Genomic DNA, 22,172 nt, shown 5'->3' on the forward strand with positions numbered 1-22,172 from the left:
CCTTATGACAAAGAAAAGGTGGACATTGAGGTGGGCAGACCTTAGTCTTACCCTGTTTGCCCAACACACCAATGAATTTACTACGTCTCCATACAAAACCATGTCAGTTCCTCCACGAGTATGAATCCATAAATTAGAACCTTGTCTCCAAACTAGGTTTCCCATTTTCAATACTCAGCAAGTACTTTAATAAAGATTGAGGACTAGAGACAAAAGATGCAGCTCCTGAAGAATGTTTGGCATTCTGGAATTGGTGACAAAAAATTCTTCTAGTAGGGTCAAAATAGTTGAAGAGAGAGAATCTCCAGGTTTCTATTTATAAAGGCAGTTGCCCTAAAGTGTCTTCATGTTTATTTCAAATCCCATTGCTGAAACCTTTCATCTGAATTTAGCATTATGGGCAGCATTACAGACAAATGAGATTATATATAGATGACTAAATATGCATATGTGATTAATGCATTGGTCTTAATAAGTCAATCTTATTATAATAATTGTAAGTCACAGCCTGGCTAGTCAGTGGATTGAGCACTGTCCCATGGACTGAGAGGTACCAGTTTGATTACAGGTCAGGGCACATGCTTGGGTGAAAGGTTTGACCCCCAGTGGGAGTATGCAGGAGGCAGCCAACTGTGCTTCGGTCTCACATCGATGTTTCTATCTCCCTCTTCCTTTCTCTCTCTCTAAAAAAAAAATCAATAAAAACTGATTTCTGTAAACTGCACATTCTAAAGATTTGATAATTTACCCTAAAACACATGTTAGAAAACAGACTGTATTTGTCTAAAACAATTATGTGATATTTATTATTCCATAATTAGAGTAAATTTTTTAATTAAAAAAATATTTCAAGGTAAACTCTAGAATTTAATTTCGTACAGAAACAATTTTGGAAGAAATAAGAAGGCTCTAAAATAACCATTTTCAATTTCTTTTATTAAAATTCTATTTTCCCCATGCAGAATCATGCCTACCAAATTTTTCCATAACTAAATTCCCACAGTAAAACACATTTGTATTTAATAATTCTGATGTCCTTCTATATTTATAGTTAAATATATTCAAATATTTCTTGTTTTAGCGACATCATAGAACAAAAATAAACATGTATCTTGTTTCAGATAATTATAAATATGTGTAATTGTCTCTGATTAACTAAAGAATAATGTCTTTGAGGGACCTTTCAGAGCAATGGGTGTGTAAATAATCTCTAAGGTTATTGATTCCCCTTCCTGGTTTTTATGTCCTTGTATAGTGTCTTCCTCTTGAGGGTAGTCAGGACTTGCTTCCAAATGATTAGAACAGATGTTGTGAGATAATAAACCTACATTGTTTTAAATCTTTAATTTTTTGATAATATGTTACTAGGCAAGATAACTAACACAATAGAATTTCTACGTGCTTTTCTTTGCAAAGCAAGAAAAGTAAGCTCAAGCTGCTTCACTTTGACCTAAACTTCAAAAACAAGTCAAATGTAATATTATCCCAAAGTCTAGAAAATCACTCAGAAAACTGGTTGGCACTTTCTTTCATGATGATCGGTCATGTCTTTGTATTCTACCCAGCGGTTAGATAATGCTGCTTGCTCCTGACTACACCATTACCAGTTTCTTTTGTGATATCTGTAAACATTAGTTTTTAATTCTTCTCAAAATATTTCAGATAAATGGAATGTGAGAATTTGTGCAAGTGATATTTACAGTATTCCATGATATGGCTACATTATCAAAGAACTGATGTTATTAATATATGTGTAAAAATGTATCTACTTTCTCCTAAAGAGCAGTAGAACTGGGTAGCTAAGAGAGAACAGTATGATAATCGCCCACTTGAAAATGCTTGTTATAAATGCAAAGTAAAAGATTTCATTTCAAGAGGACTAGTTCACTGTGGTTTCTTAATTTAAAACAAAATTCAAAATACGAGGATTTCAAATGAATATCCCAGCTAATGTAGGCTTAAAATTATTTTTGCTTTAAAAATTTCAGCATATAGATGATAGATAGATAGATAGATAGATAGATAGATGATAGATAGATAGATAGATAGATAGATAGATAGATAGATAGATAGATAGAGATAGAGATATTTTAATTATTTGACCAGTTATGTTAATTCCAATCTAATTTGTCACAAGTGGGCACACAGTATAACGTATTAGTATAATCCAATGAAAGGAGTAAGAAACGTATCTCCCCTAAATTCCCACAGCAGTGTGCTATATCTCTCCATGGCACTGTTTATATGCAACCTCAAACTGTACCTTTTCAGTTATATTGTATACAATCTGCTTATAGACATTGTATCTTGTCATACATCTCATAATTCCTCAGATGATGAATCGTGCACAAGAGCCAACAATAAATACATGAATATAAGCGCTACATGAATTAAATGAACTGGCAGGAGAAAATGTGATAAAACTGGCTTCAAGAAACTACTTACCAATATTAGTAACCAGAGAGGGAAATAATTCAATAAAACATATGAGGCCACATAGGCTTCCTGTATTTTAATTTTCATTAGTTTTATTCAATGGAACCTCCCACATAAGAAAGAAACATTCTACAAACTGTTACTGAACCTTATCCTAGTTAGCTATTGCTACATAATAAACCACCCCCAAATAGTTTAAAACAACCACCATTTTATTATAGTCTAGAAATCTGTGGATTGGTTAAGTCAGACATTCCAGGGCAGGGGGTGGGGGGGAGTTCTTCCCTCTAAAGTTTCTAGTGCCTTGAGAAGATTTGAAGGGTTCAGGGTTACTTAAATGGGTAGGTGTCGGACTCACCTGGAGGCTTCAATCACATGTCTGGCACCTGTCCTGGGTCAGGTCAAAGGCTGGGCTGGACTGAGACTGCCTGGAAGAAAGTCTGCCAATGGCCTCTTTATGTAGTTTGGGCTTCCTTACAGTGTGTTGATCCTGGGTTAACTGAGCCTTTTCCATGACAGCTCAAGATCCAATAATACATATTCCAGCAAACTGCATGGCCTTTTATCACCTATCTTAGAAGTCATAAAGCATCACACATACTCTAATCTTTTGAATGAAGCAGTCACAAGCATGTCCAGATTCGAAAGGCAGGCATGCTTGCGCTTCTCAGTAGGAGTGTCAAAGAATCTGCTTCTGTGTTTTATAACCATCACAGCTCATTTTCTTTATTTTCTATCTTTTCTTCTTGCTAAGTATTAGACAAAAATAAATATGATAGATCTCCTAGTTTTAAGAGTATTACCAAAACCCAGTAGAAGAAACAAATGGACAAGTATATAAACAGAGTAGAGCAAAAGTAGGTTTATAGTTGTTCCTATGGAAAATAATACAGGAATTAATAAACAGTAATATAAGAATAAACTGTGTTTTGTACACTCACAACTATAAGCCTACTTTTGCTTTGCCCTGTACATACAAATTTCCTTTTATAGATTTATGATGTAAATTGGCTACATGTTCCTAGACAATGTTTTCAATATTTTCAGTGGTTTCTTATTTTCTTTCTTTTTCAAAAACTAATCTCTGACAATCAGAACTACTTCTAGACCATAGCAATGTGACAGAAAACAAATATTAAATAGCTGTCAAAAGCTTTAGTTACAGGACCTATGCCCTAGGTGTTATCTACAAATGGGGATAATTATCAGACGTATTTCATAGAATTAAATTATTGGTCTGGTACCAATAGTAGGTTCTAATTGTTAACTATCATTATCTTAACAGAGAAGAAAACTGCCCACCCACTTTGGGCATAACTTCGCTGGATATCCATGAAGCAAATTAAAATTCAGAAATAAAATTTATTTAAATCACCTAGATTTATAAAGACAGAGGTATAAATTTATGTCATTTATTTTTTCTGTACTTGGATTGTTGACTGAGGTCAAACTTTCTTCAAATGACCAAAGAGTCACAGTAATGATTTATATTAATTTCTATGAGGAATAAATTTTCCACAAAAGGGATTCAGTTTCTTCCTTGTTTCATCACTAACGCTCTAGTTCATTCCAAAATGTAATATAATACAGGACTGTTTAAAAAGCGATATTTTAAAACATTTGCCTGTGAGTTATTTGAACTTTAGAAACTATTTGACTTGTCCAAGTTAATTTCTCAGATGATATAGTAATTTTGCTACGCTAGACATCCTAGCTAGTTATTGGAACAGGATCTTGTAGTAAAGAAGAAAACAGAACTATACTTTTTATTCCAATGGTTAGATTAATCAAAAAAAGTTGCTATTATGCTATCAAATAGTTTCTCTTGTTTTTTTTTTTTTTTTTTGTAAAGTAGAAACTTGTCTCAATCTCTTCTAGATATTGGTCCACAACATAGCAGAGTTATGGTAACTTTTCAGTTTCTTCAAATTCATAATCAAGCAGAACCTAACAGTGATATATTTATCTAAAGACTTGTAAATTTGGGGAATGATATTGGCTTAAAGAAATGCTTATCTGGAAAGGTTTAATGAGGAATAGTTATTTTTTCTTTAAGTCGCCAGATTAAGAAAACACATCCCCACTGCAAGCTATGATATAATTACACTGCTGCTTGTTACTTTTCATACCCATAATTACCCATAAAAAAGCATGTACAAATAAAATACTGTTTATATTCCCATATAAAAAGCTCTGATGTTCAACAACAAAGACACCAAATACCATATTTTATAAAATTGGTATTTTGTAATTATCTTATTCAGAGCCTACTGTATTTTAAGAAAGAAACAATGAACTTTTCATGGACAAGGCAGAGGGAACAACTTCTGGTTGAAACTGCAACAATGTCCTGATTCCAAGGCTCCAAGTAAAATTAGATTTTTACTTACAAGTTGAAAGCAGGATCATTTGAAAAGGAAATTTTTTTTTACTGAGATTTTTTTTTTATATATATATCAAGAACAGATTATGAGCACAAGAGTTTTTGGATTAAGAGATTCACATGACTTTAATCTTATTCTCATTGACATGCACCTTGAAAAAGAAAAAAATATATATATTGTCCTGGGCTTTCCCTCATATTCTTTCTTTCCCTGGCTTTAATAATTATCCTGTTCATATACAACTTTTAAAAAATTTTTTATGACTCACACATGGTGAAATATTTATTCTTTTTTAACTAGGTGCTCTGTGGGATATCTTATACCTCAGTGACTAAATCACTATTGTCACATAATAATAATGATAAAATTATTCAAAAACAGTTTCCAATTAAGGCTCTTTTTTTAAAAAGTAATATTCATTTGTCCCTATACCATGCTTTTATCTTACATAGCACACAAAAAATATATATATTAAAAAAATACATTCTCCGAGGAAATTAATACAAATTCAGTTATTCAAATGTTCCTTATGGCCGCATCCTTTAATGCATCTAGACTACAATTATCACATCCTTTGCAATCACTGTGACCATTCTGAGAAAATGCACAGATTCTCTTCATGCTCATACTTCTTTGGTCCCTCTGGTTCAAGGCAAACAGTGGCAGCCCTGGAGGATGGCCCTTCACCATTACTGGGAGTTGAACTTAGTTGAATAGCCACATAGGAAATGATCTTTAATAATTTCCACATTAAATGCATCATCTGTTGTCATGGTATGGAAAAAAAACAACAGTAAAATAAAAATAGACTCAGGGCAATAAAATAGCCCACAATGGACACTGCATTACATAAAAAGGAGTAAATTGTGATAATCAGTCAAGGGTAGGTAATGGGAACTCTCAAATATCACTGTGTTTTCCATGCTCTGCTTGAAGCACCAATTCAACTACTTCATCTTTTCCCAGGTATTTCTACTATTGGGCTGTTAAAATAAATTAATATATTTGGATGAAAATATGATGTTTCCCCAAAACCATATCTATCATGAGTTAACTTTTCTACAATTCATCAATTCTAGTCTTGACTTGGAAAAACAATGAAATTGTTGAGTGCTGCATAATACCTTTCACTACATTATTTTAGCATTATTATATAATCAGGTTGTTAAAAAATGCAAATTTTCACTGCTTAGCTTTTACATTTATCTGTTTATAGTGAATAACATGAGAACACTAAACATCCATCCATTTAAAGTGATATTGGCCTATGTAGTATTCCATCGTGTGAATGTACCATAACTTTTTTATCCACTCATCTACTACTGATGGGCACTTGGGTTGTTTCCAGTTCTTGGCTATTGCAAATAATGCTCTATGAGCATAGTGATGCACATATTCTTTCTAACTGGTATTCCAAAATTCTTAGGATGTATTTCCAGAAGTGGGATTTAATGAACAAACTGAACTACCACAGAAAATAAAGACAGACTTATAGATAGAGAACTGTCTGACCACTGGGGGGTGTGGGGGGGTGGGAGGCGATTGAACATAAAAGAAAAAGAGAGAGAACTCACAACAGTGTGGTGATTGCAGCAGGAGTGGAGGTGGAAGAAAACATAGAGGGGAAAAATGGTGATGGAATAAACAACTGAATTACATTAAAAAATAGCACATGTTCATTTTAGTCTGAAATAACAGAGAAATGATTTAAGCTTTAAGAAAAAAGTATTTTCACTCCAGCTGAACTTTTGTTTTCCATTTTACTCTAGCGTTGTTCAATGATTCAGAGAAGTAGATGAATGTGATAAAGCAGAGAATTTTACCATGCAAATGCAAAGTCTGCTTACAACCTTCTTATAAATGAGTGTTGTTTACCAAAGAATTTATGAGATCTCAAGTGAAGAGTATATTAATTTTACTGATGCTTCCCGTGGCTTTCCCCCCATGGGTTGTAATGAATTGCTATCATTTATTGGGCATCATCAAGCCATAGCTTAGGTACTTAATATGCGTGGGAGTCTCAATATCTCCCCCATAACCATCCTGTGAAAGAAAGGGATACCAGAGTCCCTATATTCAGTAACTTGGACAATTTTCATATAACTAATAAATGGTGATGGATGCTGGGAGTTAAACTCAATCTATCCTCAACTGTTCTGTTAACTATACTTCATTATAAGGGTTAAAATTAATTTCTACTTTTAAAACTTTTTATCAAATATAAAAGCATTTTAAAGATGACCTATAAAGAAATAGCCATATTTAATTCAGTGAGTTCTATAAATATGCCATTGAACCCCAGAGCAGCACGTTCCTAAAGCAAATGTGATGAGTACTACGTAATTGTTGATAATTTCATATTTAAAACCAGTAATTATTTATATTATTTGAAAATGAGTTTTCTACTTCATTTAAATATATTCAAGTTGGCAATTGTTTTTATTTTCTGAAATCCTGAAATTAACGCATTGATCTTGTTTAAATAAAAACAATGAAAAAAAGGCACTTTAATCTCCAGCAGAATGTACAGCTAGCTACAGCTTCTCCTCCTCTCCAGAGCTAGTAATAGACAGAAAAGCCCATCACCGTTTCCTTGGGATATGGAGCCATCATTAATTTTCTCTGAGTCCAATCATTTCAATCTCATACTCTCATCAGGGTCCTAGATCAAAAGCTACAAATATTCTAAAGTTTATTTCCTTATAAAATATTTATTTCTTTAAATACACATCTTTCCACCTATTCCACTATATTTTTCTTTTCACTGCATAACTTAATAAAGAGTAATTTGGACTAGTTGTTACTTCTTCAACTCCAACTCATTCCTTAATTCATCACAATTTGACATTTCTTTCTACCATTCTATTGAAACTACTCTTGTAAGATCAACAAATACAATTGCCAAATTCAGTGGCCTATTTCTAGGTTTCATTCTATGTGTTCTTTCTACAAGAGACAACGCTCCTGACTGAATCTGACTTTGGTTAAAATCCTTCCCAGTGCCTTTCAAATCATCACATTCTCATGATTCTCTCCTTTGCCTTTGCTTCTGTCTATGCCTCTCCCTCTCTCACCTCTCTCTCTTTAGGTCTCTCTCTCTCTCCAGCTCTCTCTATCCCTTATTCTCATTCTTACTCTCATTCCTTGTTTCTTCTCAGTATCTTTCCTTGGTACCTTTTCTACCCAAACCCTTAAGTTGTTCTTTCTTGTATTCATTTTTTTGTATTCTCTCCATATAACCTGTTTTTGTGAAATCATCTTCTCTCTGTCCAATGCTTCCTGAATCAAATCAACATGTAGAAAGAGAACTTCACACCCAAACTCCTTTCCCATGTGACATCTTCTACTATCTACTGGACATCTCCTGATACCATTTGCTCCAAAAATGAACTCCTTGTTTTTTTCACCAACCTCCATCCCAACTTGCTTTTCCTCCTAACTGCCTATCTCTTTAAATGGTATCAACATTCACAGTCTCACCTTTTATAAGATTGAATCACACCCCTCCTCTACATAGCAATTTGTAAATGTGAACTCAAAAACTCCCCTGAATCTGCTTGTCTTTCTCTCCACTTTCACAGCCCCTGGGGTCATTTAGAGTTTTTCTGTCCAATAGGGTAGCCCACTAGCCACTTGAGGTTATTGAAACATAAACTAATTAAAATTAACTCTAATTTAAAATTCAGTTTTTAACTCAACCGAAACACATTTCAAGCGCTTGATGGCCACACATTGCTAGTGGCTACTCTATTGGAAAGGGCGAAACGTGAAACATTGCCATCACATAGACAGTTCTGTTGGAGAGTGCTGATGCAGTCATCCTGCTACTCCTGAGAAAGACGCCGATTCTGAATCAGACTCCCTGGCGTAAATTCGCCTTATTCCAACCTATTATCACATTGCTGCCAGAGCTAATTTTTGAGTAACACAAATTATCCCAGGTGATTCCTTGATTAAAATTCCTCTCTGATATTTTATCACACAGGGAATGAAATTCAAAGGCCTTAGAATGGGATACATGATCCTTCACAACTGAGCACTAACATCTTCCCAGATGGTTTCCTACAGCTCCTGACACATACCTTACTCAGTGTTATGGATGGAATTATATCCCCCCCAAATTCATATGTTGAAGCCCTGACCCTTTATGTGCTGTATCTGGAGACAGGGACTGTAAGGAGCTAATAAAATATAGATAAAAATTAAGATTTCTAAGTATTAGAGATGTTAGGCAATATAAAGACAATTTTCAACTAATAAGCTCAAACACCTTTAAATACAAGGTAAAAATGAGACATTGATTAAAAATTATAAAAAGTGAATGCATCTTATTTACCTTATAAGTTCAACATAAGAACTATCATAGATATCCTAAGTTTACTTCCCTCCCACTAAACTTTTACACACATCATTTTATCTGCTCAACTCTAAACCTAAGTGTTCTGGTGATTTATTCCTTTTCATATCTCCTCCCTAAACCTTTGAAATGATGAACTAGGAATTTTGAAATGAAGGATTAACCATCCATCCCAATTGAAAGGGACTCCTAAATTTCTGTCTTGTTTTATCCCTGTAAAATGTTTTTAATGATAAAGATAAAATAACAAGTAAATATGGTAACATTTTTACCAGTTATTAAATCTATGTGACAGGTGTATGTAGGCTTATGATATTCATTTCTTCACTCTTTGGTATGTTTGTAATATTCACAATGAAAGAGAAAAGGAAAATACATTCAAATGATCAAGTATACTCTATCTTTAAAACTACCCAGCAGTTTGACCTTGGAATAGTTAAATTTATATCTTCACTTTACTCATCTATAAAATCTGTGATAATACTTCATAGAGACAACATAAAGAAAAAATGAATTACATTACTTTCTAACTTCTAACAATCTCTAAAGCTTGTTAGCTTATTATAGAAGCTTGTTCTAATACTTAAAATTCTGAGTGATTCAAATAATTTTCTGCAAGAGCTAATACATTATCATGATCATCCATTTACATCTTAGTTCAATTTTCTTTCAAATAAACTAAGTCAGAAATAGTTCAGTAAGAAAGAGACTGATCATTTTTTTTATGGGAGTGGAGATACTGAGAAAAAAAGACTTCTGAACTTTGGGTTTCTCATGGGATATGGCCCCTGAAAATACAACTTCCACATGCCAGGAGAGGATAGCAAGAAATTGTACAGAAGAAGGAGGGTAAAGAGTCACAGTTTTGACCACAGACCATTTTCTTTGTTGTGCATGGTTGACAAGCTGACAAACAAAAATCCCCATACATTTCCACACCCGTGGTTGTTGTGTTCACTTATCACACACATGTGGCTATCCTACTGCTACTGCTAAGTCTACAACAGTATTGAAATAGACAATAAACTCCTATTTCTATAGAATTTTCCTTGCCATCTGTGGTATATTCCACATGTTGTTTACAAATGACTGACTGCAGAAACAGATTGCAGAAATGGTGGTTGGGAAGCAACTATCACCTTTTAACACTGTACACACCCAAGAATTAAATATTTTCATGCATTCTAGTACAATATATAGTATAAATCATCAACCACTCATTAGCAAAGAAAGAATCAGAGTAAATTAGAATATTTCATGAGGAAATTTCATTATTTGGATTATAATAATATTTAATTTATTATTAGATAAAAGTTAGATTTAGTGTTTTATAGCATCTTGTAATCTAAAATGTTAAAAATAGCCTGGCCGGTGTGGCTCAGTAGTTGAGTGTCAACCTATGTACCAAGTGGTTGCAGGTTCAATTCCTGGTCAGGGCACATGCCCAGGTTGTGGGTCTGATTCCCAGTGGGGGGCGTGCAGGAGGCAGCCAATAAATGTTTTCTCTCATTGATGTTCCTCTCTCTCCTTCTCCCTTCCTCTCTCTCTAAAATCAACAAAGAAAAAAATGAAAAATAAAAGGTTAAGAATAAAATATCAGCCCTGGCCAGTTTTGCTCAGTGGTTAGAGCTTCGGCCTGCGGTGCCAAGAGACCCGAGTTCAGTTCCCGCTGAGGGCATGCACCTCGATTGCAGTTTGTCCCCCGTCCTGCTTGCATCGTGCGGGTGGCAGCCACTCGATGTGTCCCTTTCACATCAATGTTTCTCTCGCTCTTCCCCTCTCTCCCACCCACTCTATCTGAACAAAAAAATGGAAATATGTCCTCAGGTGAGGATAAAAAAATAAAAAAATAAAAAATAAAGAATAAAATATTACTGATACTACAATCACTTCAAAACAGAGCAATAAGATAATTTTAAAGCTAATTCCTAAATTAAGTTTAGTAGTAATCTGTGATTACTTAGCAGTTTATATCTTTAAAGAACTACATAAATGTTATACTAGTTATTCTAGCATTACAGAAATAAGCAAAATAAGAAAACATGGCTTATCATCATAATAAAAAAAAAAGTGAAAAAGAATTAGTAATTTCCTAGGTTTACTAAAGTGAAGAGAAGAAAAAAGAATAGACCTGATTCACACAAAATACTATGAAAACCCAACAGTTTGTTGTGTTTTTTTTCTTTAAATCAGCCATACACTTTTGAAAAAGTTTCAGCAGTTTATATAGGCTAATATTTGAGATAGAAATAATAAGGCTGGGTTCCTCTAATCAAACAATTAATCATTTTTACAGACAATCACTCAATTTCTTCATTCATGTGCCCAGCCCATTACTGAACACCAGCGTAATGACTCAGTTTTGGCTAAAAGACAGAGTATTGACAGCCAATAGGCCCTTCTTTACATATTTCAAACTCTGGTCCTTTGTGCATCCACTTCCTTCTCTCCACGTTCTCTTCTGGAACATTTCTTAACCATTTCACCCAGTTAATTCACTTCTCATCTATTTCCTCAAGCCCAATCACAACACATTTGCTTCCCTGACCTCTAGCTATGTCCTATTGCCTTTACCACTTTAAAAAAGATTTGTCTGCATTTCGTTCTCATCAGCTAATAAATAAGATTATTATGTACTATTGAGGCATAGGAGCTAAAAGGTGTTACCACATTAGTTGTTACTGTCAACTAGAAGAGTCGTTCTCAACCTTGGCCACACATCATCAGGGAAGGCGGGAGATCCCAAACTCATTACACAATTTACATGAATAAAATCAGTCTCTTAGGGCCAGGGTATTTTCAAAGTTTCCCCAGGATATTCCAATGTGACTCCAAGGATCACTGATCTGGAGTAAATATTTATTGATAATAAAGAAACATCTGTGCAGTATAAATCATTATAAAGCATACAACAAAATGTTTGTGCCTAGTCAATGTGAGGTTGACATAGAAGATAAAGATTAAAATGGAAATTGGAGGTTAAAATTAAAGCAATAGGTCAAATAATTCAAATTAAAATATTATTTTATTTGAAATAGTTATCTGTGTACTTGTCCTTATATATCCAATCTAGTATGAAAAATTATCTTAATGGATTATAATTTGTATGTGGGGAACCATGAGACTGAGAGCATTATGGATTTCCTTTCCTTCATATTTTAATTCACCTTGCACATACAAACACTGACCTCATACAATTGAAGTGATTAAAACTAATATATAATAGGAATTATTAAAATTTTGTGGTTATGTTACTAATTTGACCCAGTTACATGTCCAAAGTAAAAACATTCATTCTTTAGTCTATAAAATAATAGGCATCTAATATTAAGATAAAGTTTGGGGTGGTTCCTTATAAAAATAAAATACAGATCATAAAATAGTGATCATGTATAAAACAAAGATATGAAAAACAAAAATCTGGATTATAAAATGGTTATGATAGTGGTTTTGACCTTATAAATGGCCTTAATAATGGTTAAAATGACTATTTGCATGGTTTGACTCTTCGACTTTGCAGAGAGGCAATTCAACTATAAAGATATAATTTGAAAATAATAAAAACTGGTAGAATATAAAAATGATCTACTTGCATATGTATTCCACATTCCTGGAGAGTGTCACACTATGTAGAATAGCACTTAATTAACAGCAAAATAATATTTTATATTCAATATTTAAATGGGAAGAATTGTTAGATATTTGATTTTATTTTAAATATATTTTTTTCAAGAATATAGAGTGCATGACACCAAAATGAAATAAGACTTAAGAAATGTTCAAATTGCACTTTATGCAACCCAAATTCTATGTTCTCAAACTGGTTAATGTTTGAGTGGTTTCTATAAACAATACAGAAAGCCTCAGGTATCACAATTATTATACATGCTTAACATTAGCAGAGCATCCTTTGGGCCAGTATCTGTTAAATAAGAATAAGCAATAGAATCTGCTTTAACATGAGATTATAAAAATAAAAATGTGGAAATACATACATTCTTGAGAGTATAACGATTAGTATTTATTCTGAGAGAACTAAAATACAGATGATGCAATATTTATGTTAGAATCTAATCTCAAATTTGCTTTCATGTGATTATCTGGCTTAATTTAAGGTATAGTAAGTACATAAAGCTATCAATAACAAAAGTTTACCAGTAATGAAGAAATTTATATTCCTTAAATATTTCAATTTTATAATATATATTTTCAAGTATGCTTAGGAGCTAAAGAAGGACATATTGAAGAGAAAGTCCTTATTTACGTAAAAATAAATCAAGCATGTTAATAATATACCTATGTAATTTTGTAGTTTCAAATATTGCATTTTTAAATATTACCAATCAACTGGAAGATTATTACAGATTTGTTACATTTATTATATATTTAAAAATATTATTTTGAAAAACATTGAAAACTACAGAGAATTACTGTCATTGCTTTTGATACTTGATTTATGTAATATAGCAGCTTGAATGTTCTTTATATGTCTATAAATTACTTCCCAGATAAATGTGTATATATACTTTTAAAAAATTAAGCCAGTTATTTCTCAGAATATTAAAAAATATTATTGGGTGCAAATTATTTCTATTATGTGTCACAATACAAACGTTTACTAAAATAAATCCAAACTATATTTGATCTCCAATTACTTTGGATTCAAGGCACTATGACTGTACTAGATCAATATTAAAGTTTGGTTTTTCTCAGCATAGTAAGTCCAAAAGCCATTCAAATCAAGTTAAATAAAATTTAATTTAATCAATTATACACACACACACACACACACACACACACACACACACATATAATGTGGCTTTTTTTCAATGTAGGAGAATATAAAACTAAAAGGTAATAATGTGTCCTAACTTTTAAAAATTAGAAATTAATGCATTAATCATTTAATTATATATGAACATAATGAAGTTATTACTTTTCTCCTAAAATATAAATTTTAATAATTTGTATATGTAATAGGACTAAATATATTTTATCTATATTTTTACAAATATATTTATAAACTATTAAATTGCATTTTTTGTGTGAATATATTACCAATTCAAGAAATAGCATGTATTTTCTTTTAACATAGCCTAAGACTTTATGGCTAGCTTAAAGTATGAAAAACTTTGCATAGAATGTATATCTTGAAGAAAGTCTCTGACTATTATTGCAGTGTCATAATTATAGGCGGGTTTGAAATAAGTAAAAGTGTTTAGAAAGAAACGCAAACACGTTCTTCAAAGACTACAAGTAGCATTTTAAACCATGCACTATTGTGTGGCTTTTGCAGAATCATAAAGAAACTTTGTATTAAATTAAGAAACTACCCAATTGATTTGTAAGTTATCCACTGGGAACAATTGCACTTTAAATTTGAAACTCTAATTACTAAAAACAGTTATTATTTTTTTAAAAAATGTTTCAAATTGACAAACAAACAAAAATCACGCAACCAGAAAAATAGCTACAAGACATCACAGGTAATAAATTTTGTTCCATGGTGATGAGAAACTCAAATGGCTATGCTTACTTTTCAATGTGAAGAAGAAATGTTAAAATTTTTATAATGTGTGTTTGTGTATACAGTTAACAACTACCACTTTATATAAAAACACAATCCAGAAGTAATTCATAAAATTACAAATTAGTTTCCCCTACATTATACCTTACAATTATGATAACAGATATAAAGTTAAGAATTATTTTAGGTCAAAGGAGAAATAAACTTATATTTAAAATTCGAATATTTGAACAAAGGTATATTTGGCATGCTTATTTAAAAATGTGCTACAATTTATTGACGATGCAGACTATTACTTAAATACTGAACCTATGCAAGTTGGAATTAATAAAAATTTCTATGAGAATTACATTCAGAAAAGCAAGCAAATTCATATCATTACAAGGTACCACTTTTAAACATAAATAATATAGTGAAATGCTTGTAACCTTTTTAGGAGCAGCAAAATTAGCAGATACACCACATTCCTTAGTTTTAGGATTCCGATGTAATATATCTGGTTACAATAAATAACTATGCAATAAGGTATTAATTTCCACCATTAAGAGTAAATTTAATCCCCAGGCATTAGTTATAATGGTATGGTTAAGAAAACTATGTTGGAAAGTTTAAAATCCAGTTATCTTATGAAGTAGCATTCTAAATTAATGTTGTAAACACAGTATTACTCTTTTCAAAGAAGATATGTTTCTAGTCTTAAAGAATGTTGAAAAGCAGGTTTAGTTTGAGTTTAGCTTAATTTTCAAAAGCACAACTAATCAACCCAAAGTAAAATAAAGCCCTTGAACTATGTTCATTTTAAATAGGTATCCCTTAGACAAGTTCTATTGTCAAAACATCACAATGTCCTTTTTATCCATACTGCCCTTGATTACACTTTCCCAGTACAAAACAAGTGAAGCAAAAGAGGGACAGTTTTTCTGTTCCTGTGTGGTGTTGGGGGAGTAGTGAAGAGAAAAGAGAGAATGTAGTATATTATTCCTTTTTAAAAGCAATACCATTTTATTGTGCTGTTTAAGAAATTACCCTTGGAACAAAATATTACGACTTACTGAGATTTTGTCATCATTTCTTTCCTACTAAAATGTCATTCATTGCAGTATCTTCATCTTCAAGAGCTCTTGGACAAATCTCGTTTCAGCACCATGGACAGTGACACTTCTACTAGGACATGCGCCCAGTGTTGCACTGGCCATTTCTTATGAAACTTGCATAAGCTTTTTGTCAATCAGCAAGGGTTACATCCATTATTATATTAAACAGAAAAAGACTGGACATGATGCACAGTATTAAAGAGTTCAGTAATTTTCATCCATAGCATCATGCATTTACCATTTAGTATTTCCGGAGAACACGCTGAAAATTCAAGCTAATTATATAAGATGTCTGATAAACATTGATCACCAGACAATTAAAATTTTCCCTTCATATTGAGTTTGAGATCAATAATTATTCAAATGTCTAAGAGAAAACAGAAACTATGAGTAACTATGCTTAGGTAGGCCTCCAGACTTTCTAAACAGCCAGAACTATACTTGTAAAACAGGTAAAATGTGTTTTTGTTCTCCCTGCATAAACAACTACAAATACTTCTCTTTTCCCTGTAGTCAACCAACTTAATGATGTCACTATCTGAGAATTCATGTGTGCAGGTCCATAAGTCAAACCACACATGCCTGTCTCTGACTCTTCTGATTTTAGCTGGGATCATCATCACTATGCAATCCAATCACTGTCTTCCTAACAAGCCGCATTCAAATTCCATTTTTTTTAAAAAAACGGTAACAGAGTTTGAACCAATTAAATATCTGTAAGAGGTAATTTAAGCCCTAGCTTCATGAGCCCGGAAGACCAGGATTCCCAGAAGAAGGCACCAGTCCACCAGTAATCCACGAGGTATCCCCAACTCAAGCACCAAGTCAAGCCCTTATAACAACAATAAGGCCAATTAGAGTAACAAAACCAGATCCACAAAACAATTTGAAAACTCTAAAAGACACCCCAACCAAACAAAACAGATAGAAAAGCTCAAGAAAGGGGGGTGGCGGGGAACCCCTGTTCCTACCTTACAATCCTCAGGACAGGATTTCACCGAGTACTCCTGCGATTGTAAATATTTATGGAGCACACTTTCAAACTCTTCGTATTTCTCCTGAGCGTGGTGATCATAGTCTTGGTAAGCCTCGACGCATTGCCTGCAAGTGGTCATCTCGCCGCCCTCCTTGAGCACCACATCCAGACTGCAGTTCAAAGTGTTGGGACTTGACAACCCCGAGAACAACTCCCAAAGTGTGTAGGAATTACAAAACGAAAGGTAAAAATCCGACAAGTTCCAGAGTGGAGTTGGATGCGTCCCCCTCACCTGCTGTTCCTCCCCCCTGACTGCCACCCCCCGACTCCAGTTCCTGGCGCACACCGCGTCCGCACTCTCCACTGTAAAACACTGGCCCGAGGAGGCGCCCTGGGGGTAACAAGTCTCCAGGCGCCAAACTGGTTTGGCAGAGTTTCCTAGAAAAAGAGCCTTGCTCAGGTTGTTTTTGCCTCCGTTGCCCTTGCCACCGCCGCCGTCTCCTGGGGAGGGGGGCAGGGTGGGGGATGAGGAGGCGGAGAGGAGTCTGTGTGCCTGGGCGGCGGGCGAGGACTCCCCCATGCTCGTCAGGAGCGCGGGCCAGGAGGGCTCCTGCTGCCGCTGTCGCTGCTGTTGCTGCTGCTGCTGCCGCTGCCGCTGCTGCTGATGCCGCTGCTGCTGCTGTTGTTGCTGCTGCTGCTGCTGCTGCTCCTTGTCCCGAGTCCGGGTCAGTTTGGCTTCGGCGCAGAACCACAAGTGATCAGAGAGCAGGACTGTGAAAAACAAGAGAGATGCCAGAGACAGTCGCCATTTCTGAGCCCTCTCTGAATCGATGAACGGTTTCTCGTTCTCCCGGGGTGCTGCCAACCAGATTTTTAAGCCGTCGTCATACTGCCGACACATCCAAGCACCCCTGGTCATATTTTGGGAACGCACAGCCCGGGCCGACTCCACCGTGAGGGCTCCTGTGCCGGTGTCACCACAATATGCATTGACTTAAAGGGTTTAATTTCCTTATCCCCTCCTCCCGTTTCTTCTCTCTCTCTCTCTCTCTCTCTCTCTCTCTCTCTCTCTCTCTCTCTCCTCTCCCTCTTTTTCTTTCTCTTTCTTTTTGCCTACATAAATATCACCAGGCTTTGAAAAAAAATCTGACTTGCTTCCGACCTAATCATCAGCCGACCCCATCCTCTGTAGAGTAGGAAACAATAGTGAGAGAGAGAGAGAGAGAGAAAGAGAGAGAGAGAGAGAGAGAGAGAGAGAGAGAGAGAGAGAGTATCAGAGTCGGTGGCTGGTGGCCGGTGGTGAGCTGAGTGCAGGAGGTGATGGTGGAGGTGGCTGGTGGCTGGCGCTGCTCCTCTCACCCAGGCATTGTCAGAGCGCGGGTCCCCATGGCCCTGCTGAGGACAGCCCTCTCTTCCCTGCCAGGGGCATGCCTCGTCTCCGCTGCCCACTGACAGCGACCAGTGCGCCTCCCCAGTTCCTCTCCTCCTCCTTCTCCTCAGCTTCTCCTCCTCTTTCTCCTCCTTCCTTTCCTTCTCCTTTCTGTCCTCCTCCTCCTGCTCCTACTTCTCGCTGTCTCTCCCGGAGTCCGGAGCCTGGGCAGCCGCCGCCGGCAGGGCTCTCCCTCCCCCCCACCCCCCACCCCGCGCTCTAACTGTCGCCGCCGCCGCCGCTGTCGCAGGTCTGCCCGCGGGCGCCTCCGCCGCCGGGCTCCGACTGCTGACGCCGCCTCCCCCGGACCTCGGGGCCAAATCGCCTGGGTTGGGCCTCTCGAGAGCCACAGTCATCTTCAGTCCCCAGCTAAGTTGCCGCCATCTTCGTCCTGGAGAAACACTTTTTTGGGGGGAGCGCTGGCTTTTGCGTCATCTCCTCCCGCGCCGAGATCTCTCCATCCTGGCGCATTGGCACCCGGCTCTGCCCGGGCGGAGGAGGAGGGCGAGGACGCACCGGGGGTTGGGGAGGGGAGTGGTGCGGCCGTGCCCGACCGCCCCGCCTGGGCTTCTGGGCTCCAGCGTTTGCTCCTTGCCTTGCGTCCCCTGTCCTCACCTTTGGCTTTGTCTTTCTGTTAGCACTGACAAAAGTCAGAATGCGGATGCATGAATGAGGATGCTAGCTAATTTCTCAGCATCTCCCACTACTTCTCTGTCTCTGGAAAAACTCCGAGTTGCCAGCGGTCGGTTCCAGGTTTCTAATGGGGAGATGGTCTGGGTGGTGACCTCCTAACTAAGTAATGATCGACTTCAAATGAAAGGTTGAGGCGGGGGACGGGAGGGTAGGGAAGTAAACATGAATGGCTAGAGGAGAGAGGAGGTGACATCTGGTCTCTTTGCATGGACATCGAGATCCCTAAAAAACTGGAGATCAACAACTACCAGTGCGTTAAATTATTTTGTCAAGTGAATGCTTTATATGGAAAGGATGCTGTGTAATCTACAGCTATATATGCCGACGTATTTCATATTCGAAAGTACAAGGAGATTAGAAATGGCCTCATGTAGTCAGGAAAATACAGTAACACCTCGGATAACAGGGGTCACCAACTAGCCTTCTGCTCAGAGTTCAACGTCTTGACCTCGGAGGATCCCTCCCGGGATCTGGAACATCGAAAGCTTCCTTGACCCCAGTCCCCGCTGAGTTAGGCTTTGCTGTCTCCCAAGACTTCCGCAGCAGCGGGCCACCGGGTTGCCTGGGTGGCAGCCGCTGCAGTCCAAGCCTCTGGTGCCCCTTAGCGTTGGTTCTCAAGAGTTCTGAGAAAGCGACAGACGCTCTGGAAAACGGGGTCCCCAAGCTCCAGGCTCGCGCTGATTAATGCTGTGAGCAAACATCAGCCAGGCTTTATCTGAGGACCCTGCCCATTCTGGCTCACTCCCACCGGCGCTGTGAGAGTAAGAGACTGCGCCGGTGCCAAGGGCCTCCTGTGCGCGACCCGCAGCGCAGCCTCGTCCCGAGCTCTCTCTGGGGTGGTCTAGGAGAGCGGTTTGCTCCACCTGCCAACCACTGTGCTCCTTCCCTGCTTTCTAATGACCCTAATATTCTGTCAGATGCACATTTACATAGGCAGTATTAGGGTGCCAATGTTCTAAGTATTTTGAGAAACCAAAGGGATGGATCATCGTATTCATTTTCTGGAGATGCTGTGGGTGCTGGGATACAGAAGAAGTGGACATTTTAAAAATAAGTTGCAAAACATGATGGTCAGGATTCAACCAACTAGTTCTGTCCGCAGCATAATAAGGTGTATCCTAAATTTTACCCATGTAAATTCTAAGTTCCTAAAAATTATATAAAGTGACTATCAAAGCTTGGTGCAGTTGATATCTAATTGATCCGTTAAATGCCATGCAATGTATTAAAAGACCATTTGTGTTAGTATATAATTCTGGCTCTCTGGATTTCAGGGTGCTGAATTTTTTTAACTACCCAAAAGGTCTAGAAATTTACCAATATGCTTTCCATGGCATGTTCACCCTTACCTTAAAGCATTTTTAAATAAGCAAAGATTGAGGTTTTGCTGAAAATACTTTAAAATTTTTTTCCTTATTATTTTAGAGAGAGAGGAAGGGGGGAGAGAGAGAGAGAGAGAGAGAGAGAGAGAGAGAGAGAGAAACATCTGTTGGCTGCCTCCTGCATGGCCCCCACTGGAAATTTGGCCCACTACGTAGGCAAGTGCCCTGACCGGTAATCGAACCAGTGACCTCTTGGTGCATGGGTTGATGCTCAACCACTGAGCCATGCTGGCTGGAAAAAGGAAAAATTCATGAGAACCCTTCTCCGAGGGAGAAAGGTGAGCAAAGTGACCAAATACCAAAGTAAGTGTGTAGCACTCCACCACCACCACGCAGCCTGGCTTCTTTTGCATGCTCTCTGCCTCCAAACCAGGCAACATGGACTTGCAGCTCAAGTTAAACCTGTTCCTATTCACTGGTGACTAATAACACCCCAGTTGACTATAAAAACCTTAAGTTTCTCTTCCATGAAACAAGTGGCAGACGTTATGCTGAAATGAACTATCATATTTGTTCTTAAAATATATATTCTTTCTTCTCCCAAGTCCAATTTTTAATTAGCACCATTCCCCAATCCCATCACTCCATGTTTATATTCTTTCTCACATTCCATATCCACCAGTCTCAAGTTGTGTTCTCTGTTCGGTGCTCTTGCTATTGACGAGTAGACTCATTATAACTCCCATTGGGTAGTTGAAAGCTAAAAACCAACAGAGCTACTGATACCAAGTTATTTACAATTTCTCTAGACAGTGTTTCTCAGCATTGCCCCATTCACCTTTGAGGTCAGATAATTCTTTGTTGTGGGAGGGTCAGCAGCCTCCCTAGCCTCTATTCACAAGACACCAGTAACACAATGCCCTCTCCCCAGTTTTGACAACTAAAAATGTCGCCAAGCATTGCCAAATACCCTCTGGAAGCAAACTTGTTCCCAGGTAATTACCACAATTCTAGAAACATCTCAAGGTAGTTCTAGCATCAGAAATAAAGCTATAACTATTTCTCTAATCCAGGGAGTATATAATCTAAGAAATCTTCACTGAGAATCACCACCTCATTATATATCTCGTTATAGAATATTTTAAAAGACTACAAAATATTTAAACTCCCTTAACCTCTCTGGAAAATACAAAGTCAAAAGGCTAACTGACAATTATCATTTAAATCTGATCAATGTCAGAATTTTTCCCCATAATTCAGACTAAAATAGTATTTATGTGAGAGTGAAACATGGATCAGCTGTCTCCTGCACGCCCCCTACTGGGGATGGAGCCAGAAACCTTTTGGTGCACTGGACAAAGCCCAACCTACTGTGCCACACCAGCCAGGGCTTCTTGTACTTTTTATGTGACCCTTAAACACAATATACCATAAACTAAACTAAATGTGTGCATGTGTTTATATATATATATATATATATATATATATATATATATATACACACACACATACACATACATGTATATATATGTGTGTGTGTGTGTGTATAGCTGGTTATTACACAAGTATTGTAACATACATTGTAGAAATTTTTTTTAAAAAAGCTATTTAAAACGTCATAAATAATCCCAACATGCAGATATAATCACTATTTCCCTTTTGTAGTATCTCTCTAACATTTACTTTATATTATAAATCTCCTTGTTTTGTAATGTTTACTAAGTCAGATATTTTTAAGAATCGATGTAGAAAGTATGATAGCATATACATTCATGTTTATTAGATAATGCAAGTTTCCCTTTGCTATTGCATTATTAATTTTAATCACACACAAATTCTAATGGTGTCTCAGAACATTAGCATCTCTCTCTTTTGTCAAGCATGTGATTAAATCAAAAAGAGGACTAGGAATGGAGAAAATAAAAGAAATGAACAATATATAAAATTAAAGGCC

The 22,172-nt window shown here is 36.5% G+C and overlaps 1 protein-coding gene across 1 annotated transcript in view; it reads right to left on the reverse strand.

Moving 5' to 3' along the window:
* The window catches only part of FAM155A (family with sequence similarity 155 member A), a 563,801-nt gene extending 545,903 nt beyond the window's left edge, over positions 1-17,898 (reverse strand). The window contains exon 1 of the mRNA XM_036250237.1: positions 16,770-17,898. Coding sequence (XP_036106130.1) covers positions 16,770-17,693 — 924 coding nt within the window. The 5' untranslated portion in view covers positions 17,694-17,898. The remainder of the gene's footprint in view (positions 1-16,769) is intronic.
* Positions 17,899-22,172: the final 4,274 nt, after the last annotated feature.

Source organism: Molossus molossus, unplaced genomic scaffold, assembly GCF_014108415.1.
Source record: "Molossus molossus isolate mMolMol1 unplaced genomic scaffold, mMolMol1.p scaffold_m16_p_9, whole genome shotgun sequence".
NCBI classification, from domain to species: domain Eukaryota; kingdom Metazoa; phylum Chordata; class Mammalia; order Chiroptera; family Molossidae; genus Molossus; species Molossus molossus.